Below are 12733 nucleotides of genomic sequence, written 5' to 3' on the forward strand. Positions count from 1 at the left end.
AAATTCAAGCCTGGGACAGTTGATGGAAATATGAGTCAACTATCGGTCCTCCGGCAGGAATCGAACTTACGCTTTTGCGATGCCGGTGCAATGCTCTTACCACAGATCTACAGGGGCAGCTGCCAAGAACAAGCGTGGTAAATGTGTATATGATGTATATATGGTAATGCCGGGAATAGGTGAGGGTAAATCCGTTATGACTTTTGGCATTGCACCGGCATCGCAAAAGCGTAGCTTAGATTCCTGCCGGAGGACGGATAGAAATGACTCATTTTTCCATCAACAGTTCCTGGCTTGAATTTGAAGTGTGTATAATTCCACTCGAAATTAATACCCTTCAAACCATTATGTTGTATATCGTACTATAATTGCAATGGGAATAGGGATAACAAACAGATTTAGATAATATGGGGCAAATTGTCATTTTGTGTCATTTTTTATGACATAATTTTAAATTTCCTTAGGATGATATTTCAGATACCTTACTAGAATAAACATTTTGTGGTACTAAAATTGCACATACCTAGGTGCACAAATTTGAATACCTACTCAGCAAAATATGATCTTCATGAAAAAAGCTTATTGGTGTACAGGAATGCACATAATTTGTTTTATTTGTACACATGTAATAACCTATGTTTTAGACGTTCCTTATAACAAATATAAAAACTCAAATGTGTTACCTACATGACCGTAGCTAGAAGCTTAATGGGGGAGGGCACTATTCATATATCTATGTTCAAATAAGCGTAAAAACTATTTAATTGTTCTTAAAAAAAAACGCAGTCGGGCATAAGAATATTGCCCCCTTCAATAAGGCTTCTAGCTATGGAGCTGGTAGCTCGGTTACAGCCATTTTTATTTAAGTGGTGTACAACATGTTACAAACTTTCTCATGGACTTTCCCTGCTGTTGTTTATGACCTCAATGTGATCACAGTGCTTTCAGAAAATATACAAGGCCTTGATAAGATAACTTTACCCCCTACTGTACAATGTCGCGAATGTTTTCATGTATTTATTTAATGATTTCACTTTACACACCGTGCAGAACTCACATAATATCAACCGACGTTTACGCTTCTTGTTTTTCCCGTTCCCTCCTATTCTCTCCGGTATATTCCGATTGTCCCCCGAGTCGACCCCAAGCCTATACTATTTTTAAATAATCCCGACACTCTCCCCCCATTTGATTCATGCAATGAAGCAAATATATATATATATATAACGTAACTAGAAGTTAATTGTCCTACACTACAGTTCAAGGTCCAAGTGTTCTGACCGAGTTCGCCAGTCTTCTTATTCGACTGTACTTTCCTTGTTCAAAATGTCTTTAATCCGTTCGTTTGTTTCCTTAGCTGCGGCTCTTTTGGGCGCAAACTCTTTTGCCAGGGGTTTTAAACTCTCCGATTGTTCCACATGTCCCTTCGCAACAACTTCGTCACAACTCAGCTCCATAGGGCACAATTGTTGGACCGCTCGCTCAATGTATGATTTCTCGGCTCTCAACCTAGCAGCACGAATTACTCCATCTCTTCCTTTAATCAGCTTCACAATGATCCCAATGTTCCATTTACCATGATTCCTCTGGTCGCTTTGAATTATTACTACGTCACCAACTTTCAGTGATAACTTTTTACTCTTATTTTTCAAGTTATGCCTTTCTTTTAGACTTTTTACGTACTCATTGGTCCAGCGGGACCATAACACGTCCTTACAACGACGCAGGTATTTAGCTCTCTTCCGCAAATCTGTTCCTTCCGTTAAATCAACATCTGCTTCAGGTAGGAGATTTGTCTGTCCATACATCATGAGATTCGGCGTCAAAATCGGGAGTTGAACATCATCTTCAACGTACGATAAAGGACGGTTATTCACAGCAATCTCCACATCGAGTAAAACCTCCTCCAATTCCTCAAAACTCAAAACAGCTCGACCAATCGACTTATAGAGCGCTTGTTTAACAATTCCTACCAACCGTTCAAATTGTCCACCCCACCAGGGTGCTTTAGCTAGATTAAATTTCCACTTTATCAGGTGATGGGCAAGGTAGTCTTGTAACTTCTCATCCTTCATCAACGCATTCAGCCACTTTGCAGCCGCTACAAAACTTTTCCCATTATCAGAGTATATGGTGGTAGGTCTTCCCCGTCTCGCTATGAATCGCTTCAAACACCGTATAAACCCATCCGTGGTCTGGTCTGTCAGCAGCTCGAGATGTATCGCTCTTGACAAGCTACAGGCGAAAAGCAGTATGTACGACTTGCCTTCTCTCTTCTTGGAAAACTTGTAGACTATCGGGCCCGCGTAATCCACGCCAATGACTTGAAACGGCGAGGAGCCTTCTGTACGTTCAACCGGTAGGTTTCCGGGGGGAGGGCTGTGGAAAGCTGACGCATGAAATTTCTTGCATCCATAACAGCGAGTGTTGACACTTCGTGCAAGCTGTCGCAGGCGTGGTATCCAGTAATCGCGGCAAACGAGTGCCATGGTAAGACCAACTCCCCCATGGAGAGTTAATTCATGAGCATCTTGCATTATCTTTTCCGACAGGACAACCTTAGGCGGTAAATATACAGGGTAAGTCCCTTGTATTATAACTCATCACAGAATCAGCCAACCAATGAGGTCCGTTGAGCCATTCACCAGTTAAATGATTTGCTTCGCATCCTCGACTCCCTCGATCAGCTGGGTTATCGTCAGTACCAACATGTTGCCACATAATGTAATCTTTCTCGTTGATTTTTCTCACCCTGTTGGAAACGAATTGTTTGTATGTTCCGCCTCCCTTAATCCAATGCAGGGCGACTAGGCTGTCTAGCCATCCAAATACTGCTCTCACTGGGTACCCCAAGAGTGTGGTTCGTACATTGTCCACCAAGTTCGCGGCCATGTGTCCCGATACCAATTCCAGCCTTGGGATTGTAAGGCTCCTTTTGGCCAATCGCGATTTTGCCGCCACCAATCCGACACTTACACCTGATGGTTGCTTCACTACCGCATATACTGCTGCTGAAATACCAGACCCACTGGCATCGCTGAAAGTGTGTAACTCCACGATTTCTAAGGGTTCTCTGTATCTCGGGATACTTCTTGCCCAAAGAACCTTCTCTGGAAGGCAGCGCAGGAACTTCAGCCACTGCTGTCCAAGATTGTCAGACAGTTTTTCATCCCATGGGAGGTGTTTGTTGCAAACCTCACGAAATACGATCTTCCCCAATAAGGTAACAGGAGATACAAACCCAAGGGGATCATAAACTGATGCTAGGAATCTTAAAATCTCTCTCTTTGTATTCTCATCAGGCTTATTTGGGAAAGTAACACCAAGCGTATCGTTATGTTTGTTCCATGGTAATCCTAACAATTTTGTCTCTCCTTGCAGAACTCCCAGCTGATCTTTGGCATAGCTCTGTTGATGATCTACATGATTGTTCTCCTCTCCGCTTTCCAGTCGTGAATCATTGGAATACCATTTATGGAGTTCAAAAGCGGCTTTCTCGAACACAGTCTTGGTAGTTCCTTTCAAACTCAGGGCTTCTTCTTCCGTGGATGCACCAGTGATAATGTCATCGACGTACAAGGATCTTTCTATCTTTTCTATCTCTTTTGGATATCTCTCTCTTTGCTGATTCAAATGTTGCTTTAGTATTGCAGCCAAAAAGAAAGGGGATTGAACTAACCCAAACAATGCTCGTGTAAATCTTAAAACTTCAATGTCCCTGGGGTTCTTGTTCTTGATCCAGTGGAAACGTAAGGCGTCTCTGTCCTCCACTCTTATAAGCACCTGTAAGGATGCTTTTTTCAGATCGGTAGATAAAGCCATCGGCTTTAGTCGGTTTCGGAGCAGGACATTCCATAAGAGGTTCTGGAGAGGTGGGCCTGTCTCCAGACAATCATTCAGAGACGGGCTTTTCTCACGTTCTCTCGCAGACGCATCAAACACAATTCTCATTTTAGTTGTTTCAGCGGTTTCCTTGATCACCGGCTTATGGGGAATATAAAATTCCCTACCCTGAGGTTCATTGACAGCTCTCTCCACAATACCTTCCGCTAATTGTTCCTGAATGATGGTGTCATACTTGTCTAACTGGACTGGATCTTTTCCTAGTTTCCTTACCAAGTTTTCCAACCGTTTTAGGCTTCCATGTTCATTTGTAGGCAAGGGGTCATGTCCTGATTTCCATAGCAGACTTGTCTCGTAACGACTGTCCTTATTTTGGGTGAGCTGTTCTGCGAACTCCTCATAAATGACTGGTTGATTTCCTTCTTGTTGGTCTTCCAGACCCAACACATCCAAGCTACATAACTCTTGGTAATCGGCAGATGATGTTCTAGTTGCATAAACATTTGACAATTTAGACTCACTGCCAGCAGACATCACCGTCCATCCCAACATTGTCAACTCAGCTATTGGTTCCAGTGGTTGACCAATTCTCGGTTTCGTTTCCATTTTAACTCTCGAATAATCACTGGCCCCCAAGATTACGTGAACAGGCAATTCACTCTTCTGATCATTGTCGTCCATCACCACTCCCTGCAAATGGTTGTATCGCTTCAGAAGCTCTTCATATCTAGGGTTTGGGACTGTCAGAAGTACACTTTTATCTACTTCATTCAGCATTGTTGACATTTCAAACTTCTCATTGACACTCGATACGTTCACCTCATAGCTGTTGACCTTTTGGGTGGTTGAACAGACCATCATCTCAATTTGCTTATGCTCAGTATGAGTTGGTTTCTTGTGTAGGTTTTTTATTAAGGAAGATGACGCATATGAGCTCCCTGAGCCTGAGTCTAGTAGTGCTCTACATTTAATTTCGTCAATCAACACCACTACCACTGGATAAATTACTGTAGATTCACCTGTTGCCACCAACATCTGTTCTTTGCCAAGTTTCGTATCACATATCGAAGTATGATGTTGACCACCACATTTTTGACAAGTGTGCTTGCTCTTACAATCCCTTGCTTGATGTCTTCCGCCAGTGCAATTGAAGCAGAGTCGCTTTTCGCTAAGAATCTTCCTACGTTGCTTGACATCTGTGACCTTACTACACTCTGCTGGTTTGTGATCTTCACCCTCGCAATATGCACACCGTCGAACTTGGTGAAGTTTTGCTTGGTAGGAGTGACCATGACTGCAACTATGACTATCTCTGCAATCACTTGAATGTATTGGATTGCGGTCACACCACCTTCTCAGCAATTCAACTAGTTGTGCAAAACCCCACTGCTGCCAATCATCATCAAGGCGAACAAAATCTAGTCTGATGCCTGGTAACTTATCCAGAGTTCCTCGTACAAAGCCCCCAATGTCCCTGAGTTTGCCTAATGTTTCCAATGTTTGAACATGACTTGCAAGTGTCTCATAGAATTTGTGTACCCTGGCCGGCTCTGTTCCATGGATTTTAGGTAGTCCTAAGATGCATTGTATGTGTGCATTTGTCACTTCACTAGTTTGTCCATACTTGGTCTTCAAAACTGTCTTTGCTCTCTCATACCCTTCAGACGAGAAAGGAAGTCCTTCTATCATCACTCGAGCATTGGGCATAAGTAATTCTCTTAAATAAGACAGTTTGGCTACCGGTGCTATGTTGGACTTGTCAATTTCAGTCTCATATTGATTCCAGAATCTGATCCAATCCAGATGGGTGCCTTGGAATTTGCTAATGACAAGCTTAGGTAACTTAGCTCTCATCTCCCCATCACTTGAGGCCTTGGGACTTGCTTCATGCTTAGATCTAACTTCCAGTTTTGCCTTTTCTAGTTCAATTTTGTTCTCTAAAACTCGCCTACACTTTTCTTCATCAAGTCTCTCTCCTTCTTCCCGTTTTATCTCACTAGCTACATGTTTGACATTCTTGGTGATGGTTTCGAATTGGCGCAGTTCCGTTTCTAATGTCTCTGACCAAACCCTAACTTTGTCGGTCTCTTCACCACTTTCTATTTTGATCTCTTGAACTTCCAATTTTAGTTCGTGTATTTTCTCAATAATCGACTCTAATACGCTCACATGTCTCTCAATAGCTTTTAGATCAGCCGAATTCACGATTTTAGTTGTTTGTTCATTGTTAAACTTCAATAAACGAAGCTTACCTTCGATCTTCTTCTCCACAACGTTGGCCATTTTGTTTCCTTGTTCGACTCTCAAAATGTTAAAATTTATTGCTTAATTTGACTCACAACTCACTGTTTCTTCCAGCAACGCCGTCCTGGCAGGATCCCCACTGTGTCGCAAATGTTTTCATGTATTTATTTAATGATTTCACTTTACACACCGTGCAGAACTCACATAATATCAACCGACGTTTACGCTTCTCGTTTTTCCCGTTCCCTCCTGTTCTCTCCGGTATATTCCGATTGTCCCCCGAGTCGACCCCGAGCCTATACTATTTTTAAATAATCCTGACAACAACACAAAGACCCTAAGCTGAAATTTTATTAAGCTAAAGTATATATATATATATATATATATATATATATATAATATATAGACCTATACAGGAAGCATAGCTCTTGGGGTCAACTGTTCAACATATAAGTAGTTCTCAATAAGGACCATAGCCCTTGGGGTCAACTGTTCAACATATAAGTAGTTCTCAATAAGGACCATAGCCCTTGGGGTCAACTGTTCAACATATACAGCATAGCCCTTGGGGTCAACTGTTCAACATATAAGTAGTTCCTTGTTGAACTCGGTTCATGCATGTATTTAGTTTTATATTATTAAATTATACACATTAGATATGCTTGTATACTATATTTTTCTTGGACTTGAAATTAAAGCACTAAAAGCAGCACACAAAATGAAATAAGTCTATCCATTCATGTTATTAATACGTGCTTATTCACACAAGATTTTTAATTCTATAAATATAAAGCAAGAATTTATGCACCGCATAAGTGCATCTACGACATAAAAAATTCAATTCATACGTTTTACGAACCCGTAGGATCAACCTTGCAATCAACTCAAGAATTAAACCTACCCAGTATATTAAAAAAGTATACCCTTCAGAAACTACCCTTACACAAATGCCAGATAAAGCAAATCATTATGAATTATTCATATACTTTAACTTACCACTCGTCAAATTCATCGCCATGTTGATAACAAACATTAGCATGTGCTGCGCATACGTTTCGAAATTACTGTATGTTTTGCGCATGACTTGAATTTATGATTATCATGAATATAAATGAGAGTTAACATTTAATGATAATGATAAATTAAACTCGGAGATCGTGTTGCACTATTTTATAAAGGTGGAGGTTGTTAATATTCAGCCTTTCTTACGAAGTTTTCTGTGTGAGTACACACACAGAAAAGTACAGGTTAATATATTCATGTATTCATATTTGTTATTTTCCTTTCTCCTTGAGATTTGCATACAAATACAATGGCATCAACAAGCGTGACCAATCCTGTTTCTGTTCAATCATGTGTATCTGATATTGTAAATGCTTTGTTGATGAGATCTTTTTCTGTTCGACCAACTGTTGAACAAAATGTTATTGTCAAGGAACGACCAACTCCAAATTTAAATATTAAGAATAAGGTGAGGTCATTCATGAAGGAGTGGTACTCTAAAAAGGATTGGCTTTGTGGCAGCTCTGTTTTAGCAAAATTGTTCTGTTGGCCATGTCTTTTGTTCTGTCCGGGAACGTCACCCACATGGACGAAGACTGGCTATACGGACATGAGAAGCTTGATGTCAGATGGGAAAAAGCATGAAAAGTCCAAGTCACACTTACTTGGCTGCCTACAAGATGTGGAAAATGTTTAGGTGAATGTGGGAGTGGATTCTCTTCTTTCGCAAGCAAGAAGGGATGAAATTCAAAGGCACAATGAAGAGGTGAGACAAAATCGGGAGATCCTTAAGACTGTGACCGAAGCAGTACTATATTTATCAAAGCAGGATTTGGCATTCAGGGGTCACGAAGAGAAAGAAGATAGTTTGAATAAAGGAAATTATAGAGAGTTGCTTGAGTCCTTTGCCAAGTTTGATTCTGTATTTGAACGAAGACTGCATGGTAGGTTGGCTGAATCTGGAAGGGGTGGGCGTTTTACTGGGGTGTCTCCTGAAATTCAAAATGATTTAATTAATTGTATTGATTCTGTTATTGATGATGTAATTATGAAGGAGATAGATGATTGTACTTTTATCAATGTGCAGGTTGATGAGACCTCTGATGTTTCTACCAAAGAGCAGGTAAGTATAATTGGACATTTAGATAAGGGTAGTGAAATTGTTGAAAGACAATTAGGATTTGTGGATGTGAGTATGAATAGGACTGCTGCAATATCAGAAGTTGTGAAAGATAAACTTGGTCAGTTTTCTACTATGAAGGAGAAACTTATAATGCAAACTTATGATGGTGCTTTTGTCATGTCTGGCCACATTAATGGTGTTCAAACTTTGGTTCGTCAAGAGTATCCTTTTGCCCATTTTGTCCATTGTGCAGCTCACAGGTTAAATCTTCTTTTGTGTCAGTCTGCCTCATCTATTGCCCCCATCAAAATTTTTTTTATCAATATAGGTGGCTTTTGTACTTTCACAAGTAATGCCCCTAGAAGAAAGGCATTTCTGACCTCCCATAATCTTGAGTTCCCTAGCCCTGGTGATACCAGGTGGTATTATCGAGCCCGTGTTGTTAAGGTTTTGTATAATAATTATGAGAAACTTTTAGAACTTTTTGAAGGAATAACAGATCAACCTAATGGTTGGGATGATGAATCATTGAGTAAGGTTAGTGGCTTACTGCACTATCTTAATAGTTTTCTCTTTTGTTTTTTAGTATGTGTTTTTTACAAAATTTTACAGCAGTCTTCTATTTTGTATTCAGTGCTTCAGAGTACAGGTACAGACTTTAGCTATGGCATAAACAAGATTGAAAGTTTTAAAAATTTTGTTTCTTCTCTTCGTACCGATGAAGAGTTTGGTAAATTTTATCAAGAAGCAGTAGATAAAGTAGGTCAACCTGCAAGTAAAGCAGACAAAAAACATAATTACAAAGCCCTTTATTTTGAGATAATTGATTCTATTGTAGGAATGTTAAGTGAGAGATTCCAAGATATGAAACAATTTGAGTTTTTAGATCTGGTAAATCCAAAGGTTTTTTCAACTTGGAATGGAGTTCCTCCTCCTGAGAAAATAACCCTTCTCAAGGAAATGTATGGAAGCCTTTTTGATCTCCCAATGCTTCAGAGTCAACTTAGTTTTATTTACAATGATAAGGACTTCCATATGGGGTCTAGTAATGAAGTTCTTAAATATATATTTCAATTTAATCTTCAGTCTAGTCTACCAGAAGCTGTCAAGTTATTCAAAATGAATGGGGTCTTAGCTGTGTCAAGTGCATCAGTTGAAAGATCATTTTCCTGTTTAAAAAGGGTTGAGGGATATTTAAGAAACAGGATGGGCCAGGCCCAACTCAGTTCTCTTTGTAGGATTTCTATTCACAAAGATATCATAAAGCTTTTAGAAGATGACAATACCTTGCATGAGCACATTATCAAGAAATTTGTTGAAAAACCCAGGAGGCTTCCATTTCTTTTTAAACGATACTTCATTATTTTTTTAAATGATTTTCCTTTTAGGGCTATCTAACTAATATTTTTGTAATAATAGAACTGTGGGGAGATATCCACAGTAGTGGTGACCCCTTTTTGTTAAGGCATACATCCACACTTTTTTAATGTTGAGGAGATACCCACTTTAGTGGTGACCTCATTTTGTTAAAGCATGATACCCACTTTAGTGGTGACCTTATTTTGTTAAAGCATACATCCACACTTTTTAATGTTGGGGAGATACCCACTTTAGTGGTGACCTCATTTTGTTAAAGTATACATCCACACTTTTTTAATGTTGGGGAGATTCCCACTTTAGTGGTGACCTCATTTTGTTAAAGTAAACGTCCACACTTTTTTAATGTTGGGGAGGTTTTGTTAAGGCATACATCCACACTTTTTTAATGTTCTATTTGGGGAGATATCCACGTGCACCTCAGCACCTGCAGTTGAGTTTGAGTTTTTGGGCAATTCAAAAATCTATAATAATTGACGTCTTCGGACGGTAACTTTTACATCTTAGAAATAAATGCAAATGCAGCATGTTGAAAGTGTTTCCTTTTTTATTCTTAGTATATATTTGGGCTATGATGAGTGTTTTCATGTTCTACATAGGCAATTTTTCGGTTTTTTCCTGCCGAACGCATACGTTGGAACTACAGAGAACTCTGAGCCTAAATTGTTAGAAAATACTAGTGCAAAGTTCAACCGAGAAGGAAAAATTTGAGACATCTATGCGGAAATTTTATATTTCAGGGGTGTTTTATAGCACTGCATATTAGCCTCTTAACAATCTCAAAATCGCCGAAAATGCCATTTCCGAGGGTCTGGATTCAAAAATTTCTCGGGGGAGAGTCCCCCCAAGCCCCCTTATTTGTGTCATCCGGCGGGACATGTTCTAAATCCTAGCTACACCACTGTCCAGCAAAAGTGATTTTGTATCTCAGGTGAGAATCGTATGATTTTTTTTTGACCGGATAGCAGTTTTAGTTTTCGCTTTCATGGCCAGAGGTTAAGACATTGTGTTTCACTTTTTAATCGGTTTGATATCAAGGAAGCCGAAATAGATCAACTTTTGATTGCAGCTTGCAAATACTTAAGGATAAATGCCATGTTTGTACAAGATTCAGTAAACCCAACTATTTGAACATTAGGTCATGTTGTCCCGGTTCATGCACATCAAGTGTTCGAAAAGTACAAGCAAGGTATAAGAGTAGTCACCATGGAAGGGCGTGAGGCAAAACACATTTTCCTCAACATGCAACTTACCAAGGGCGTTGGCATCATATTTTCAAGCATGAGTTTATAATGTTAGTTTGGCTTCCAGAACAAGGCTTTAAGCATTCAGACAGTGGTTCCAAAAATGTAGCATATATTCCCAGTAAAGTAACAGATGATTCATTGTATTGTTATTGTGGGATATTAAAAAAACATTATACTGCTGCAAAGTGTTCATTTTGTTCTGATCCAATAATGAGAGAAACAGAGCAAAGTGTTGCAAATGGAAAAATTGTTCCCACATTAAAAAGTTAAAAACCATAATTACATATGCTTTCTTGTTCAGAAGGGATATTTTACCAATGGCTATAAAGTTGTTAAAATTACTCTGCAACAAACAGCGGAGAATGTTATCTATATTTGTTGAAAAGTTTTTAATACAGTAGTTTATCCATACTTATTTATTAGTGGAAATTTTTATCCAATAATTATTAAATAACTGTTATATATATAAAAAAAATTTAAAATTACAGTGCATTTTTGTTGTTATTACTAATTTCTATACATGTCACATTTTAGGGGTAGTTGTTGTTCTGTTTTAAATTTGAAAACTAACAAAACCCTAATTCCAACATGAAGGTGAAACGACAAGATAGTCTAAATATAGTAACAACTATAGGCATGCAGGGCTGATGTTTGCAGGGGGAGGGGCAGCTTGTGGTACCCCTAAAATGTGACTCATATGCACATTTCATAAAAATGAATTATAGCCCTCATCAATTTTTGTCTTAGGATTTTGTCCCAAAGATTATTCTTTGCCACCAAGAGAGTTTTAAGTCTTAAAGCTTATCTATAGTAGAAATACAGGTTAGCAGAGCTGGCTTGACACAAATAAAGAGAACACAAAAATACATTTCAAGGGCAACTGAACGATAACTAAATTTAGACTAAGTTAAAGGGAATCTACAGTCGTTTTTTATAGCCACGTCACCTTCAGTTATATCTAATTTTTTAGTAAATGAAAGATAAGTAATTTGATAACTGTACCTGTACTGTTTCTGTGGAAATTCTCAAGCTATTACACAAAGGCCCCAAACCGACCGCAAAGTCTGTTTGAAACTACTTTGTACACTACAGGTACTGAGTATGAAGGTAGGGTTTTTCTGGTGTGACCAATACTGTAGCTTTCCCCCTTCGCTTGCCTTGACAAATCTTGGTAAAATAATGCATAACTTCTGTACGAGGTAGCCTGGTAAATTGTTCCAAATCTCGACGCACACGTTTGATATCAGTAAAAGAAATAATTTCCTCCTGGTTACTCCGCAAAAGTAAAATACTATACCGAGTGCTGGATTTAGCTATTGCTTCCTTTAAAGCTCCAGACACTTTGCAGGAGATGTACCGAGTAAACTTAATAGTCCACCGATTTAAAGACTTAATCCGCGGTACTATTTCTTCAGCCACTAACAACCCTACTTCAACGATAGAAAGTAAGATTCGATTGGTGACAGCTTGATCTTTTTTCCACTTTTCCAAAAGCAAAGTGAGCTACCGAGATGCGTCCTCTTTGAAGGAAAAAAAATTCCATGTCTGACTACGCAGAACTGAGAACTCTTGTATTGCTGAGGCAATTGCTTCGCGGAAGTCAACCATGGCATTTTGCTTTTAATTGTTTTCTTTTCTTTCTGCTAGAATATTGCACATAATTTCATCGCAACTGAAGGCATTTGACACTTTAGGCAAAGTCAGCTGACTTCAAATATTCCTAACTGCCGCCTCTTGTCTGCTGCCATCGACTTGGGCACAAACATGCAACAGTTGTTTGCTGGTCATTTCACCACCAATGAATTTGTCCCAATGTTCAAATATTCTGCCTTGTAGGTTTCTGTATTTGCGCCGTTGTTGATGTTTCAATTTGTTGTCAGAAACTAGACGAACCTGT

At 39.1% G+C, this 12733-nt stretch overlaps 2 protein-coding genes across 2 annotated transcripts; both read right to left on the reverse strand.

Moving 5' to 3' along the window:
• Positions 1–1298: 1298 nt before the first annotated feature.
• Positions 1299–2075, reverse strand: LOC114540490. The gene has a single exon (XM_028560625.1). The coding sequence runs from the start codon at positions 2073–2075 to the stop codon at positions 1299–1301; it is 777 nt and encodes a 258-aa protein (XP_028416426.1).
• Positions 2076–2559: 484 nt separating this feature from the next.
• Positions 2560–6126, reverse strand: LOC114540483. The gene has a single exon (XM_028560621.1). The coding sequence runs from the start codon at positions 6124–6126 to the stop codon at positions 2560–2562; it is 3567 nt and encodes a 1188-aa protein (XP_028416422.1).
• Positions 6127–12733: the final 6607 nt, after the last annotated feature.

This window comes from Dendronephthya gigantea, unplaced genomic scaffold (assembly GCF_004324835.1).
Source record: "Dendronephthya gigantea isolate DGI-Jeju-01 unplaced genomic scaffold, DenGig_1.0 000235F, whole genome shotgun sequence".
In the NCBI taxonomy this organism is placed as follows: Eukaryota; Metazoa; Cnidaria; class Anthozoa; order Malacalcyonacea; family Nephtheidae; genus Dendronephthya; species Dendronephthya gigantea.

Bases quoted from the DNA above. Each gene is read 5' to 3' on its own strand.
- LOC114540490 (XM_028560625.1), bottom strand. From the start codon at position 2,075: ATGAAGGATGAGAAGTTACAAGACTACCTTGCCCATCACCTGATAAAG.
- LOC114540483 (XM_028560621.1), bottom strand. From the start codon at position 6,126: ATGGCCAACGTTGTGGAGAAGAAGATCGAAGGTAAGCTTCGTTTATTG.